The following is a 15,622-nucleotide window of genomic DNA, read 5'->3' as shown; positions in this document are numbered from 1 at the left end:
TTTCCCTCCCTCTAGCATTCTACAACTATGATGCCAGGGGACCAGATGAGCTGTCTTTACAAATAGGAGATACTGTCCACATATTGGAGACACATGAAGGCAAGTGGAACAAATGTTTCTTTCATAACCATTATTCTCTCAGTCATGACTGTGAGCATTTGGGTTTTACATGTCTACCCATTTTAGCAGATGAGTTCTATTTTGAGACCAAATGAAATTTTTAAGTTTTTAAATGGTACAAAATTAACAGTCATCACACATTAAATGAGCAGGCATGTGATAACTGATGAATAACCTTTCTAAGATGCAACTTTTTTTTTTGCAAAAATGAATGATGTTTGTGCAGTTTAATTTGTATGGATCTCTGGTAGCATCCATTGAGTGGGTTAGAATGGTGATAGATATCCCTAAGAAACCCTTGTATCTCAAATAATATAGTGTGTCCTTCTTTTAAAAGGTATTAATTTTCCATGTTGAAAGTATGAAAGATATCTTCTAAAATCTAAGTATCTGCTGCTTGTTCTGTATTAAAAAGTATTTTATTTGCATCATAATGAAGAAAAGCAGTATTTTTATATTCTGTGTCATGTGTTTAATTCCCGCCTTATATTTGAAGATTGTCTTTATTTATTATGTTTATATTACACCTTTCCTCCAAGATGCTCAGGGCAGTTTATAGGATTATTGCCATTTTATCTTCTCAACAACCCTGTGAGGTAGGCTAGGTTGAGAGTGACTTGTCCAAGCCCACCCAGTGAAGTTCGCAGCTGAGTGAAGAACTGAACCCCGATCTTCCTAGTCCTTATCTGACATTCCTACCACCAGAATAAGAACTTTTAGTGTTTATTTCTATTTACCTTTAGCATTACTTGTCTGATTTTATATGTGATCTGTTTTCAATCCCATTTGTGTGCATCTAGACATAAATAGTATAAAAGCTGCAGCTCTTTCACATCTGCCGGGGCATAGGTTTTATTGATTTCTCCCCCTGCCGCCAATCTCCTTTCAGGACTGGGACCTTATTTTCTTTCTCATCAATATGTATGTTTACTTGCTCTTCCTCTAGCTTTTTTCCTCTGACCTTTTCAGATACAATTGAAAGATGCAGTTGTGCTGTTCCAAGTGATGCTTTACAACCCTAGAAAGGCTGCTTGCATAAAATGCACAGTAAGGGGTCTCTATCACATGTGCTAGCAAAAGGCATGCTCTCCCTCTTTCATTTGTTTTATGTGATTTTTAAATTCAAGTTTAGTTGTTGCATGCTGCCTCATGACAATGACATATGCAAACAGAGAAGCAGCATAAATTCAGTTATAGACATGTAGGCTTTATTCAGATGTAATATCCATCTGTGATTTGGCAAGTGCACAAGTGGAATTGAGAAGAGCTATGCCAAGGCTTTTCTCAACTGACCACAATTTGCTGTTTATTTATTTATTTAGTTAGTTCAATTTTTATATCGCCCATAGCAAAGCTCTCAGGGCGGTGTACAACAAATAAAAATATATCTTTACATTTCAATATTAAAAACCATCTAATTCTCAAATCAACAATTAAACAAACAAATAAAACATATAACTAACAAATACAACATTAAATACAAATACTGAAATACTAAAATGTTAAAAATATTAAAAATATTAAAATGCCTGGGCAAAGAGGAAGGTTTTCACCTGGTGCCGAAAGGATAGTAAAGTAGGCGCCAGGCGTACCTCGTCAGGAAGGGTGTTCCATAGTTCGGGGGCCACTACCGAGAAGGCCCTCTTTCTTGTGGTTGCCTTCTGGGCGTCTTTCTGAGTAGGCACCCGGAGGAGGGCCTTCGATGTTGAGCGTAGTGCACGGGTAGGTTCATATTGGGAGAGACGTTCCACCAGGTATTGTGGGCCCGTGCCGTGTAAGGCTGTTGCACCTGAATGTGGGAAATTATGCTTAAAACATAGATTGCCCTTAGAATTTCAACCATAATTTGATATGTTATTTAAACAAACATAGGTTACTCACTCTACATAGTTGATATGTCCTTATTTAATCGACAGTATGTAGTGTGTAACCCTGTGTTTGTCTTGCAAATGAATCCTTGGTAGACCCAGTATTGTTAAAAGAAAGGCAAAACAGCTGGAGATGGCCTGCCTTTAGTACTTATGCTTTTTAAAATGTTTTTTGTCTGTCGTACCAATTCTACTGATGATTGACATCCAATTGCAGTACATATAGCATGGATTCCTTATATGCTGCATTGTAGTTTTAATAATCGGTAAATATTTCAAATCAATCCAGACCTGAAAAATAAGGGACCCCTCAAAGGTAAAATTATGACCTGTCCAGAATTTTGCTATACTAATTCGTTTGCACTAAGTGTTCAGTTATATTTTGTTACTCTTTCTTAGGGAAGTATAGCAATGGAACATTTTAATTCCTTTCTTTGGAGCTGCTGTGCATGCTAGACATCTTAGACAAATAGACATCCTAAAGTTCTGAGTCAATTTGAATACATATAGAATTTCTGGGGCCAGGTCTTGGGTGTATTCTCATAGCTCCATGTGCAAAGCTGCACGTGCATCCATAGATAACGCACTGCTTAAAGTATAAACATGCCAAGTCAAAGCGGCATCAAAGACAAGTCAAATACAAAATTAGAATAATAAAAATAGAGTATTTATGGGAATGCTGCATTTAAGCATTCAAAAGAAATCATTCCACCAGCCACCATTTTTTAAAAACGACATGAAGGGAGATTTCAGGATACATTTCCTTGGCTTTGAAAACCTTTTTTCCAGGTAAAGCTTTGAGAACTTATGTGTGGCCTATGTGTAAACATAGTAGTTGCCTGCAGTTCAGCCAATATTCTCAGTCCTCGGTATTTAATATGAGCAAATTCTCTGTTAGGACTTTTAGGTTTTGATTTCTGCTGGAGTACATTGAGGCGGCTTGCTAGAAATGTTTTGTTGGTCAGCTTTGAAAATCTTGGTAATGTTTGGTAATTTCCATTTGAAAATTAATAAGTTTAATCACCTCATTCTTAATTATCTTCTTCATTGACTAGTTAATAACATGTTACATTAAGATGCCAAAAGAATGTCTGTAGGTCAGTGTTACAATGCTGTTTTGAATGGATAAACTTAACTCAGATAGTACTATTTATCTAGCCACAGAAGTGCATGCTGTTTTTTTAACCACAGTTGTTTTACTATACAGTAGGTCCCTGCTTCTCAACGCCCCACTTTTTGGCACCCCGCTAATACGGCACCAGTGGGGTGATCAGCTGGAGGGGGGGCTGGAGCTCCCCACTCTCCAGCTGATTTTGCTGGAGGAGGGGAAGATCAGCTGTAGAGCGCTACAGCTGATCTCTTCTGGTGCGATCAAACTCCCGCTCTGATCGCACCGGAGGAGGGGAAAATCAGCTGTAGAGCGCTACAGCTGATCTCCTCTTCTGGCACGATCAGACTCCCATGCTCGATCTGATTGCGCCGGAGGAGGGGAAGATCAGCTGTAGCCCTCTACAGCTGATCTTCTCCTCCAGCGTGATCAGCGGGTTAGGTTCCACACCCCGTGCTACAGCTGATCCGCTTTTTGGCAGTTTTCGCTTTTCGGCGGGGCTTTGGAACCTAACCTGCCTTATGAGTGGGGCCCTACTGTATAAACACTGACAAGTGTATAGATATGTCCATTTATGAGGCTCTCTTTGGAATCCTCTAAAGCCTCAATAGTATTTTGCTGGTTCCACACCTGATTAAAATCAGGCAGCTAAACACTTAGAAAAATTATATAGCTTAGGGCATGAACACAAAATTGCCATTAAAATTGCTTAATTGCACTATTGAAGAACTAGGCAATTGAGAATCGCATTTTAATGCTATCAGTGTAAATATGTGTCTCAAAGTTCAGAACATTGAGGAATATGTTTAATTAAGATTTTTTAGTGGAATAATGAATTGGACAGTTTTGTATGAACTGCTAACCATCTTTCATTGATAACAACAACAAAAGCCATCTTAGGCTGCAATCCAGTACATGCCTACTCAGAAGTAAGCTTCATTGGGTTCAATGGGACTTACTCCCAGGTAAATGTGCATTGGATTGCAGCCTTAGTTGATGGTCTGTAATCCAACAAGAACTACTTCACTGGATTGTCAAAACTACCTTTGCCTCTGCCTGTTACCTTAACATTATAGGGTCAATAATTTTCATTGAAGAAGTGTGGAAAAATGTGCCATTTGGACCCAGTCTAGTCTAATGGAAATAACATTGGTCTTAATTGCTTGGGTAACTGAATTCACATCTGATCTTAGGAACAAACACATTGCAAGGCTGTGAGCAAGTCATATACCCTCTTCTTTAAAGTGCAAAACTGAAATTATATTGGTTTGTAGTTAGCAAAACTAAGTATAATTTAGATATTCTGTATAGTTAGTTGCTCTAGTCCTACAAGTGACGCCATTGTTTATAGTCAGCCTTTTGTGCAAAGCAGATGTACATTCCCCCTTTGAACTGGCTAGATGTGTGTAGATACACAGGACACTATGGGTCAAACTACATGTGATTTTAACATGTGATTTAACATTGTATGCATTTTTTACTGTAGATTGTAGCTGCTGGGGGGGCTGATCAGGAGCATGGAGAGGGCTATTATTTACTTAATGGTATTTTATATACTGCTTAATATTTCAAAAAAATCTAACTGGTGAGACCTGAGAAGTAAGCTTTCATTGGTGCCAATGGATGCTTCACTTCAGTGCCAAATAGCAGTATCAGGAGGAGTGAATTTGGGTTAGGACTATGGCATGGGAGGAAAGGGTTAAACCCACACCTACTTGCTGTGATCTTGATTGCCCACCCCAGCAGGTGATACTATGTGCGGTTAAACCATGTTTTTAAGCTTGCATGCAATTTTGCCCTATATATCCCCATAGGGGCTACCAGTTGTTACGTACAACTATGTCAGGGGCACTGTGAATGATGCTTGATAATAAACTCTTGGACCTTATCATTACTGGAAGCTGTTATGACCCTATTGCTTAGTACTTCAGAAAATGCAAGCTTCTTAGAGGTTAAGGATATCTTCCTAAATCATTTGGTAGAAATGGTAACTGTCTTGTGTTGTGTCCCCTCCCCCCCTCCAAAAAATCTTTTTGGAAAAACTTTTCATGATTTTCTGACAACTAGGCTGTACAAGAAAGTGCTCTTCCGTTTTTATTTATGAAGCTTTTTATCTGCAATCCATTTGACTGTAAAACAGTTTGGTGGGCAGGTAAGAGATTCTGTATCGTTCCTGGAGTATATGTGGATAATCTTTCTTAGATGAGGCAGTCAGTCCCTCAACATAGCTTGTACAAAAGCAAGGTTTTAATGGGAAGAAATTAGCTATGTAGATACAGAGTAGTCTTTTTACCATCTTTGTTGTAAAATTTGTCCATGGCCTCTCTAGAGGATCAAGAGAAAAAGGACCAATATTTACTGACATACAGAAGAGTTTACAATGCAGGTTTGCTTGCCAGTTTTGTGCTGAATTGGGTACAGTTTGTATGAAAGATCCCTCACAATTTGCCTGGCACAGCACCATCACTCTGTGTGAATGACTATTGTGTGTGAGATTTCTTTTTTAATTAAACAGTCATACTAAGCCAGAATGGGCTTGGTAGCAATAACAGCATGAAACACTGATCTCTTGCAGATGTGTTGTGGATTGGACAGAGGGGGGAATATAGTGAATGAGAAATTACCTCTTTGTTTCCCTGCAATGGCATCCTGCCTCCACAAATGTGAGAAATGTTTCGATGGGCTGAAAAAAATAATATTACAATAGGATTGCCAATGGAAAAGATCTGTATAGGTAGCTGAAAAGGGGAGAAACGCTTCTGGCACCTTCACAATGAGTGCTTTGGAGAAGGAACACTTGTACTGCTACAGGCAATACAAAAATCTTGCTAAAATGTGTTTATTTAAATACCCACCCATCAGCAAATAAAATAGTTCTGTTGCTTATGTGATACTAACCAGACAAACAGGATTATCTGCTCTGTCCATCTTATTAGGTGCATCATATCCAAGACTTGCCTATAAAAAGTGCTGCCTGGTGTTAGAACCAGAAATGCTCTGGTCTGAGGGTTACTAAGAAGACAGGCCATGAGCCCTCAAAGAGGTTGTGTTTAGTGAAGGAGACTCTGTTGGACCCAAGGTAGGGTAAAATTGGGGGAAGGCTTCTATCCAGGCCTAGAGAGCTGACCTGGACTGCTAGCTGGTTGTCATCAGGAACAATATTTAGGGTAAATTTCATAAAACTTCATTTGGTGTATCTGTGTAGGGCAGAAGCCAAAGTGGTGCCCTGCAGATGGTTTGAATAACAGCTCCCCATAATCCCTGACTGTTAACCATACTGGCTTGGGCAGATAGGAGTTATATCAGCAACATCTGGAGGGCACCACGTTGTGGGTGTGGGGTGTCCAGCTCTTTTAAGTTTGCTAGAGACAATCAACAGCATTGCTAAAACAAAACAAACAACATTTTTAAAAGGAAAGCATGTCCTACCGATGTTCATTCAGTCCTCCCTTCAAAACGAATAGAACACTTGTACAGGGAACTCTAGAAATTCTGTTTTGAGAGTTGGAGACATGAGTTTCATATTCTCAAGAACTAAAAGTCACAAGGTTCCTCAGTTGCTGCTGGCATTTCCTGTGGACAGGTAGTAGGAGCCAATAGGATGTGTCATCTGGTTGGCAGCAGGAGCAAGAGACTAACACCATAGTAATTGGGGTCATTGAGATCCCCAAAACAGTGGGAACCAGCACTGTTGAATGGATTAATGGACCCTAGAGTCTATGTGAGTAAAAGAATTCAGCCTTCTGGTCTAAAGAGTGAAGAAGGACTGATACTAGATATTCTAATAATGGTGCCTAAGTAGCATTTGCCACTCATGTATATAATTAATATAGATAACATGCCATGCTGTGTTGTGTGTCTGCCAGTAGTGGCTGGTGGGCTATGGAGGTGAAGCCAATGATGTCACAGCCAACTTGCTGTTTTCTTCCCGTTCTCCTCCCTTGCAAACATACTGTGGACATTTGAGGATTGTGGTTTTACAAATAGCACCTAACTAAACTGTAAAGTGATGGGAGAAAAACAGTGTGGCCACCACTGCTTCTGTAGTTCTGATTCTTTCCTTATCCTTGTTCTTTGCAAAGAAACAGTGGACACTTAAAAATGGCAGTTTTAATAATACTGAGCACCTAACAGAACTTTAGTCCTGTGCTCTCCCTCATGAGTGTGCACACAGTCAAGTCGTATCTCCTCAGTAATGAACAGAAACCTAGATCTCTGCTCATTCAGTAATGCTCTCCCAATCATGTTGAAAAACTATGGAATTCTCTCCCTGATGAGGTACGCCTGGCGCCAACGTTACTATCTTTTCGGCGTCAGGTAAAAACCTTCCTCTTCTCCCAGGCATTTTAAGCATTTTACCATTTAACATTTTAACATTTAATATATAATTATTTTAATATTTAACATCTTAACATCTTAACCAGTTTAATACTTTTTTAACAGTTAATATTTTAGTATTGAGTTTTGTACTCGTCTATGTGTTTAATTATGTTTGGGTTTTTGGTATAATCTTTCTGCATTTTTAGTTGTTTAATAATGTTTTAATTGTTTGGATGTTTACATGTTGTGAACCGCCCAGAGAGCTTCGGCTATGTGGCGGTATAAAAATCTAATTAATTAATTAATTAATTAATAATAAAAACATGCACACACACAGTGAGTTGCTGGAAATTCACATTTACAGTAGGGCCCCACTCATACGGCAGGTTCCGTTCCAGGCCCCCGCCAAAAAGTGAAAACCGCCGGAAAGTAGGGCCCTACTCAGCTGTAGGGCAGGAGCTCCCTGCCCTACAGCTGATCAGCTGGAGCATGTGATTAGCTGTAGCACGGGGAGCTCCACACACTGTGATCCAGCTGACAGAGTGTGATCAGCTGTAGCGCGGGGAGCTTCACCCGCCGTGCTCAAGCTGACAGCGGAACGCCGAAAAGCAGGGCACCGACAAGCGTGGCCCTACTGTTGCTTCTGAATAAGATGAAGAGGATTGTGTTAGTAACCAGCAGCGCATGGAAAGTTCATTTTAAAAAGGAACAAAACAGTTCAAGTTCATCCAAATCCACTTTTAATTCACAATAATTTCTGCTTGCCACACACAAGGCACAAGAGTGCTGCTGCCTCCAGTGCCAATCCTAAACCATGCAAAGAACTCAAGTGAAGAGTAAAAAGAACAGAAAATACACATTTGGGCAACTTGATAATACATTTTTAAATCATAAATATTTAAAATGAGCATCTGTAATTTATAAATATAAAGGTAGGAGTGTTGGGCTAGGACCTGGAAGACCAGGGTTCAGTTCTACACCCACTTAAATGAACACAGTGGAGCTTACTTCTAAGTAAAATGAATAGGAGTATGTTGGTAATCACAGCTAAATCATATCTTCTTGGTATAGTTAACCATTATATATGTGAGACTAGGTGTCACACAAATATTATATTTAAGCTATGCCTGCCTTTTCTCTGGTATGCAGAGAGAAACTCCCTGATTTGGAACAGTGTTTTCAACTATGATGGATAATAATCACTAGCTAAAGATTTTCAGAGTTTCTTTGTTTAAAAAATAAAACCAATCCTGTAACCTCCTATTCCTCAGAGAAAAAGATATGGCATGTGGGAAAAACAAGAAGCCAAGTATTAGAAAAAGGAGTCTTTCACACCATATGATCAGTTCTGAATACTGTAGCAGGAAGTTCTGTAAGTTCCTCCAGGTTTCCACTGGTGTGGGGACTCAGACATTTATTTATTTATTTATTACTTGATTCATATCCCCCCTTTACTCCCAGCAGGAGCCCAGGGCAGCAAACAGAAATGCTAAAAACACTTTAAAACATAATAAAAGACCTTAAAATACATTAAAACAAAACAATGTTAAAAACATTTTAAAAAAAGCTTTATAAACCTCTTTAAAAAAAAAGGGTTAAAGCATATTATTAAAGAAAACATTAAAAGCAATTCTAACACAGATGCAGACTGGGATAGGTCTCAACTTAAAAGGCTTGTTGAAAGAGGAAAGTCTTCAAAAGGTGCCGAAAAGATAGCAGAGATGGCGCCTGCCTAATATTTAAGGGGAGGGAACTCCACAGGGTAGGTGCCTCCACACTAAAGGTCCATTTCCTATATTGGGCACAACGAATCTCCTGAAAAGATGGTATCTGCAGGAGGTTGACTGGGTATATAAGGGGTAAGATGGTCTTTCAGGTATCTTGGTTCCGAGCTGTATAGGGCTTTGTACACCAAAACTAGAACCTTGAACTTGGCCTGGTAGCAAATGGGCAGCCAGTGCAATTCTTTCAACAGCGGGGTGACATGTTGGCGATACCCTGCCCCAGTGAACAGTCTCGCCGCCGCATTTTGCACCAGCTGCAGCTTCCAGACTAACCTCAAGGTAGCCCCACAGAGAGCGCATTACAGTAATCCAGCCTGGAGGTTACCAGTGCGTGGACAACAGTGGTCAGGTTATCCCGGCCCAGAAACGGCTGCAGCTGTCTCATCAGCCGAAGCTGGTAAAAGGCACTCCTAGCCACGGAGGTCACCTGGGCCTCTAGTGACAAAGATGGATCCAGGAGCACCCCCAGACTACAGACCTCCTCTTTCAGAGAAAGTACGACCCCATCCCAAGCAGGCAACTAACCAACTGACATTCATGCAAAGTATCTCTAAATTTCTTGGTTTTCTTTATAAAAGCAGGGATTTGCTCAACTCAGAATTCCTTCTCCTTTTGATCAACCACATCTACACAGATTCCACCTCCTAACACAAAGTGAAATTGGGGCTGGAAGTATGCAACAACCTCACACATGCTTTGCTAACTGGATTGCCAGGATGTCTGTTTTCAAATACTCTCCTGCTCTCTTCCACGCCCCCACACCCCATTATTAAAGGCAGGCCTGGGCTCAGAGAGAAAATAAACATCTGGTACTCTTGAAATTACTGCTAAGGTTTTTTGTTTTAATTAAAATAATTATAATAATTTCTTGCTTGTATTGCTAATGGGAGTTAATTATCTTGCATAAGCCCATAGCAAATACTCAGAAACTTTAAATAAATAAAACTAAATTTTAAAGGTTCAGTCCCGCCCAGTCCATTCTTGGGACAGTTTGCCACCATAATCTCCCCTCCTTCCCACCCTGACAATAAAAAAGGTCCAGTCCAGGTCCAGCCAATGAAGAAAGCAGTTTCTGTCCCCTTCCCACACTTACGATGCCAGCCAAAGAGTTTTAAGAGAGTTTGCCATCAAGAATCTCATTTCCCATCCCTCTCCCCTACAATAAATAGGGTCCAGTTTATTTATTTATTTATTTTATTTATTTCATTTTTAAACCGCCCATAGCTAGTAGCTCTCTGGGCGGTGTACAAAACAGAGATTAAAATACAATGTTACAATAAAATCCATTCCAAATAACAGGAGAATTTAAAACATTCACATAAACATTAACATTAAACATTAAAATGCCTGGGAGTATAGCCATGTCTTAATCTGGCGCCTAAAAGAAAATACCGAAGGCGCCAGGCGTATCTCCTCTGGTAAGCTGTTCCACAATTCGGGGGCCACCACAGAAAAGGCCCTAGATCTAGTAGTAATCCTCCAGGCATCTTGATGAGTTGGTACCCGGAGGAGGGCCTTAGATACTGAACGAAGTTGACGGGTAGGTTCATAGCAGGAGAGGCGTTCCACAAGGTACTGCGGTTCCACACCGTGTAAGGCTTTATAGGTCAAAACCAACACCTTGAATCTGGCTCGGAAACAAACAGGTAGCCAGTGCAAACGGGCCAGGACAGGTGTTATATGTGCGGACCGATTGGTCCTCGTCAACAGCCTGGCTGCCGCGTTTTGCACTAGCTGTAGTTTCCGAACTGTCTTCAAGGGCAGCCCTACGTAGAGCGCATTACAGTAATCCAATCTAGAGGTTACCAGAGCATGAACAACTGAGGCAAGATCGTCACTGTCCAGATAGGGGCGTAGTTGGGCGACTAAGCGAAGATGGTAAAACGCATTCCGTGCCACTGAGGCCACTTGAGCCTCAAGCGACAAGGAAGGGTCAAAAAGGATGCCCTAACTACGAACCTGTTCCTTCAAGGGGAGTGTAACCCCATCTAGAACAGGTCGAACATCCACCATCTGGGCAGAAAAAGAGTTCACCAACAGTGTCTCGGTCTTGTCTGGATTGAGTTTCAGTTTATTAGCTCTCATCCAGTCCATTATCGCGGTCAGGCAACGGTTTAGCACATCGACAGCCTCACCTGAAGAAGGTGAAAAGGAGAAGTAGAGCTGCGTGTCATCAGCGTACTGATGGCAACGCACTCCAAAACTCCTGATGACCGCACCCAGAGGCTGCATGTAGATGTTAAAAAGCATAGGGGACAAAACTGATCCCTGAGGGACTCCACAATGGAGAGTCCAGGGTATCGAGCAATGTTCCCCAAGCACTACCTTCTGGTGACGATCCGCTAAGTAGGAGCAGAGCCACTGCCAAGTAGTGCTCCCAACTCCCAACTCCGCAAGCCTCCCCAGAAGGATACCATGGTCGATGGTATCAAACGCCGCTGAGAGATCAAGGAGAATCAACAGGGTCACACTCCCCCTGTCCCTCTCCTGTCAGAGGTCATCATAAAGGGCGACCAAGGCTGTTTCAGTGCCAAAACCGGACCTAAAACCGGATTGAAACGGATCCAGATAATCAGTTTCATCCAAAAGCGCCTGGAGTTGGGTGGCGACGACCCGCTCCAAAACCTTGCCCAAAAAAGGGACATTCGCCACCGGTCTATAGTTATTCAAAATATCTGGGTCCAAAGAAGGTTTCTTTAAAAGAGGTCTCACTACTGCCACCTTAAGACTACCAGGGACTACTCCCTCTCTCAAGGGGGCATTTATCACCTCTTTGGCCCAGCTGGTGGTTACAGCCCTGCCAGCCTTCACCAGCCAAGATGGGCAAGGGTCCAGAGCAGACATGGTCGCCCACACCATTCCAAGTACCTTGTCCACTTCCTCAAGCTGCACCAACTGAAACTCATCCAATAATAAAGGACAAGGCCGTGCTCTGGACACTTCAATGGATTCAACTGTCATAATGTCAGAGTCCAAGTCCCGACGGATGCAGTCAATCTTATCTTGGAAGTGCTCCGCAAATTCGTTACAGCGGGCTTCCGATATTTCCTTAGTATCAGGAGGGCCAGAATGTAACAGGCCTCGTACCACCTTAAATAGCTCCGCCCGGTTCCACACAAACACCTTGTGATTCTAGCCAAACATCTTGGGGGATAGATTTCCACAAATAATCTCCCCTTCCCTCTCTCCTGACAATAAAAAAGGTTCAGTCTGGCCCATGAAGAAACCAGATTCTCTCTCCCCCCCCCCCATTATGGTGCCAGCCAAACATTTTAGGGGCTATTTGCCACTAAGAATCTCCTTTCTCACCTCTCTTCTCTACAAAAAGTAGGGCCCAGTCCAGCCTATGAAGAAACCAGATTACACCCACACTGTCATGCCAGCTAAACATACTTTTGGGATCGTATACTCCTCCTTCTCTCACAAGAGTGTGTTCGTGTGTGTGCATTGAACAATGAACTCTCAGTGATATATCGCTGGTTTCAAAGACTGGAAGGCTGGCTAATCACAGAAAAGAAAAAAAAAGTTGCTGTTTTAAGGTGGTGCTTGCAAAATGAGGGGAAAGGGCCTCACAGAAGAGCAGCAAGCAGCTTGCAAATGCTTGTATCTGATTGGCTCAGATTGAAATGCATGCCTGAGCACTGGGGAGGCTATTCATAGCCCTGCCCTAATGCTATGGAACTTTCAGTGCATTTCTGAGAGACTCCTGATTTGGTTAGTTATTCTATGGGAAATAAAATCAAAATGGAGATGCGGAGGGATCTCTGCCCTCCCTAAGCCCCCCCTCCTCATTATTATTATTATTATTATTATTATTATTATTATTAATCAATCACCACCACCATCACCACCCCTGGAGATAAGGGCGGGATCATAGCAATGATTGTGATTGGCTGTGCTATCCAAAGGTGATAGACCAGAACAGGTGGACAGAAACAACTCCCGAGTGTCTCTAAATGTGAGGTACTGTACTGAACATTCACTAATAGGCAAAAAACCTTGCAGTTTAAGAATGTACCTATAGCCCACAGATATTTCTATCAAACTTTAAAAAGCAGGGAAAATGGGCAGCTATAGTGAATGCACTAGGGGAGCAGGACACCTGATCTCTCTGAGATATTGGACTTCCCTACAAATTTGTCAAAATGCAAACACCATTTGGGTTGGTCTTTCACAGTCCAATCCACTTGCTGTGTAGGTTGGAAGAATTTGGTAACGTGCCTCTGAGCAAATTTGTAGGGCAGTCCAATATCTCAGAGAGGAGATATTTTTATTCTACAGATATTTTTATTCTACAGCAGGCACATGTAGCCTCCCACCCAAATGTAAAACAAAGCTGTCCCTGGCCACATCCACACCAGACTGTTATTTCATTTTAGGCAGTCATGGCTTTTCTCAAAGAATCCTGGGAAGTGTAGTTAGTGAAGGGTGCTGAGAGTTGCTAGGAGACGCCCTGTTCCTTCAATCAGAGTGGCTGACTGTTAAACCATTCTCTCAGAGGAATAGAAGTCTCCTCTCAGCACCCTTCACAAACTACACTTCCCAGGATTCTTTGGGGGAAGCCATGACTGTCTCAAGTGAAATCAAAGTCTGGTGTGGCTGTGGCCCTCTGATTAGCCAAGCCCAGCAGCTGTGAGGCTTTTAGAACACTGACAGTTGGTTCTTACTGAGCATGCCCCACGTTATCATTGGCTTCAAGCCCAAATTTCTTAAATTAATTAAAAATCAGCCAGGCATTTTTTTAACTTTTAAACTGCGGAAGATGAAGGTCAGAGTATGGGGCAAGGTCAGTATTAGGATTACAGGTACTCTGTGAACATGGATGATTTTTAATGAATTTCAACAGATTATGAGAACTTTTAGAGAAAAAAGTCCAAAAGGGTTCTGGGGTTTTTCTCTCTCTTTTTAGATTTTGAACTCTCTATTCTCTCAGACTGTTTTGTGTATCATCATGAAAATTGAGGGGGTTGTTAAGCAAGCGTTTCTGAGTTCAGGACTGTAAGTTTTGTAAGGTTTCGTTTTGAAATGAGCTTATGGGAAGCATCAGAATGGCATGGGGGTATTTTCAATTTAACATTGCGGAATGTGAAACATCCATGCTGGCTATAGTATACAGCCACTCTTGTGGCTGTATAATAAATGTAAGGAGCAGAGACAGGACCCTGAGCTATAGGTAATGTATTGAATGTAAGTGTAAGGAACAGAGAAGGGACTGGGCTATCGGTTTGGAGCTTTAGGTTGGGCAGTGCTTCACTGGTGACTGCCTTTAAATACTCAAACATAAAGAGATTAAAGAAAGGGAACTAAGAAAGTAAAGGACAGCAATTTGCTTTTTAGATTTTCAAACCAGGCAAGGCATTTCATTGCAGGAAAGGGGATGGTGTTATACATTTTTATATCAGGTCCGGAGAAACAATACTTGGGCATTGAATGTAAAAGGAGAAGCTGCTAATTTTAGTAAGCTGCAGGCTTCAGTATATGAAGCATGGAGATGGATTGGGGAAAAAATATATTTTGCCCAGACTATCATTGCCTTGAAAGCTAGCCCTGCTGGTGAGCACAGTTTTTAATCATAAGAGCAAGGACCCCTTTTATATCAAGTCACTGCTCTGGCATTATTAATCACATCTGATCATACAAACAGCATTCTAAGAAACCAAGTAAGTTCTGGTGAAAAGCATTCTATTCCATTTTGGGAAGATGTCAGGTATTGTAATTCCGCTGTATATGATAAGGACATATATAGGACTGTACAAGATATTCTGGTCACCACATGGTTAGACTATTTGTATTGTGCGTTACATGGGGCTGCCTTTGAAGACTGTTTTGGAAGTTTCAGCTAGTGCAGAATGCTAATTGGGCAAAAAAAAGCCTTTGGATCAGATCTGCATCAACTGGACTGGCTGTTTATTCACTTCTGAGCCAGGTTCAGAGTGCTAGTGCTAACATTTAAAGCCGTAAAGTATTTAGGACCATATACACCCATATGAACCTGCTTGAGCGTTCAGATAAACTTCAAAGACCCTGTGGGATGATAGCGGCAAGTAAGTTGGAAGGTAAGAAAGACAGGAATTTTTAAGTGGCAGCCCATATTTACCAAGAGGTATGATCAGCTTCTTCCCTGTTATCTTTTAGGTGGCCCTGAGGATGTTTTTAGTTTAGTTTGTTTTTAATTAGAAGTTTTTAATTTTGTTGTTGTATTTTTTGGTTGTGAGTGAGGAAAAGGTTTATATTTTGAAAGCTGGCCTAGAAGTCTGTGTTTTTTTTAAAAAAAAACCTGTTAATGTGACTATTTTTAAGTTAGATATTATTTTCTTGGAATTTCAGCAAATTAAATTAAATATTGGAAGCTAAAATTTACTGTGGTTTGAGTGTATTTATATTAGGGACTTGTGCTGGAGGAATCTATTTGCAGTTTACAT

General features: G+C 41.2%; 1 protein-coding gene across 2 annotated transcripts in view; it reads left to right on the top strand.

The window, feature by feature from the left end:
• DOCK1 (dedicator of cytokinesis 1) overlaps nucleotides 1-15,622 on the top strand; it is a 702,192-nt gene that overhangs the window by 73,428 nt on the left and 613,142 nt on the right. For both annotated transcript variants that reach the window (XM_061635676.1, XM_061635677.1), the window contains exon 2: nucleotides 16-99. In XM_061635676.1, coding sequence (XP_061491660.1) covers nucleotides 16-99 — 84 coding nt within the window. The remainder of the gene's footprint in view (nucleotides 1-15; nucleotides 100-15,622) is intronic.

This window comes from Rhineura floridana, chromosome 7 (genome assembly GCF_030035675.1).
Source record: "Rhineura floridana isolate rRhiFlo1 chromosome 7, rRhiFlo1.hap2, whole genome shotgun sequence".
Classification (NCBI taxonomy): domain Eukaryota; kingdom Metazoa; phylum Chordata; class Lepidosauria; order Squamata; family Rhineuridae; genus Rhineura; species Rhineura floridana.
This window is presented reverse-complemented; position numbering and strand designations above follow the sequence as displayed.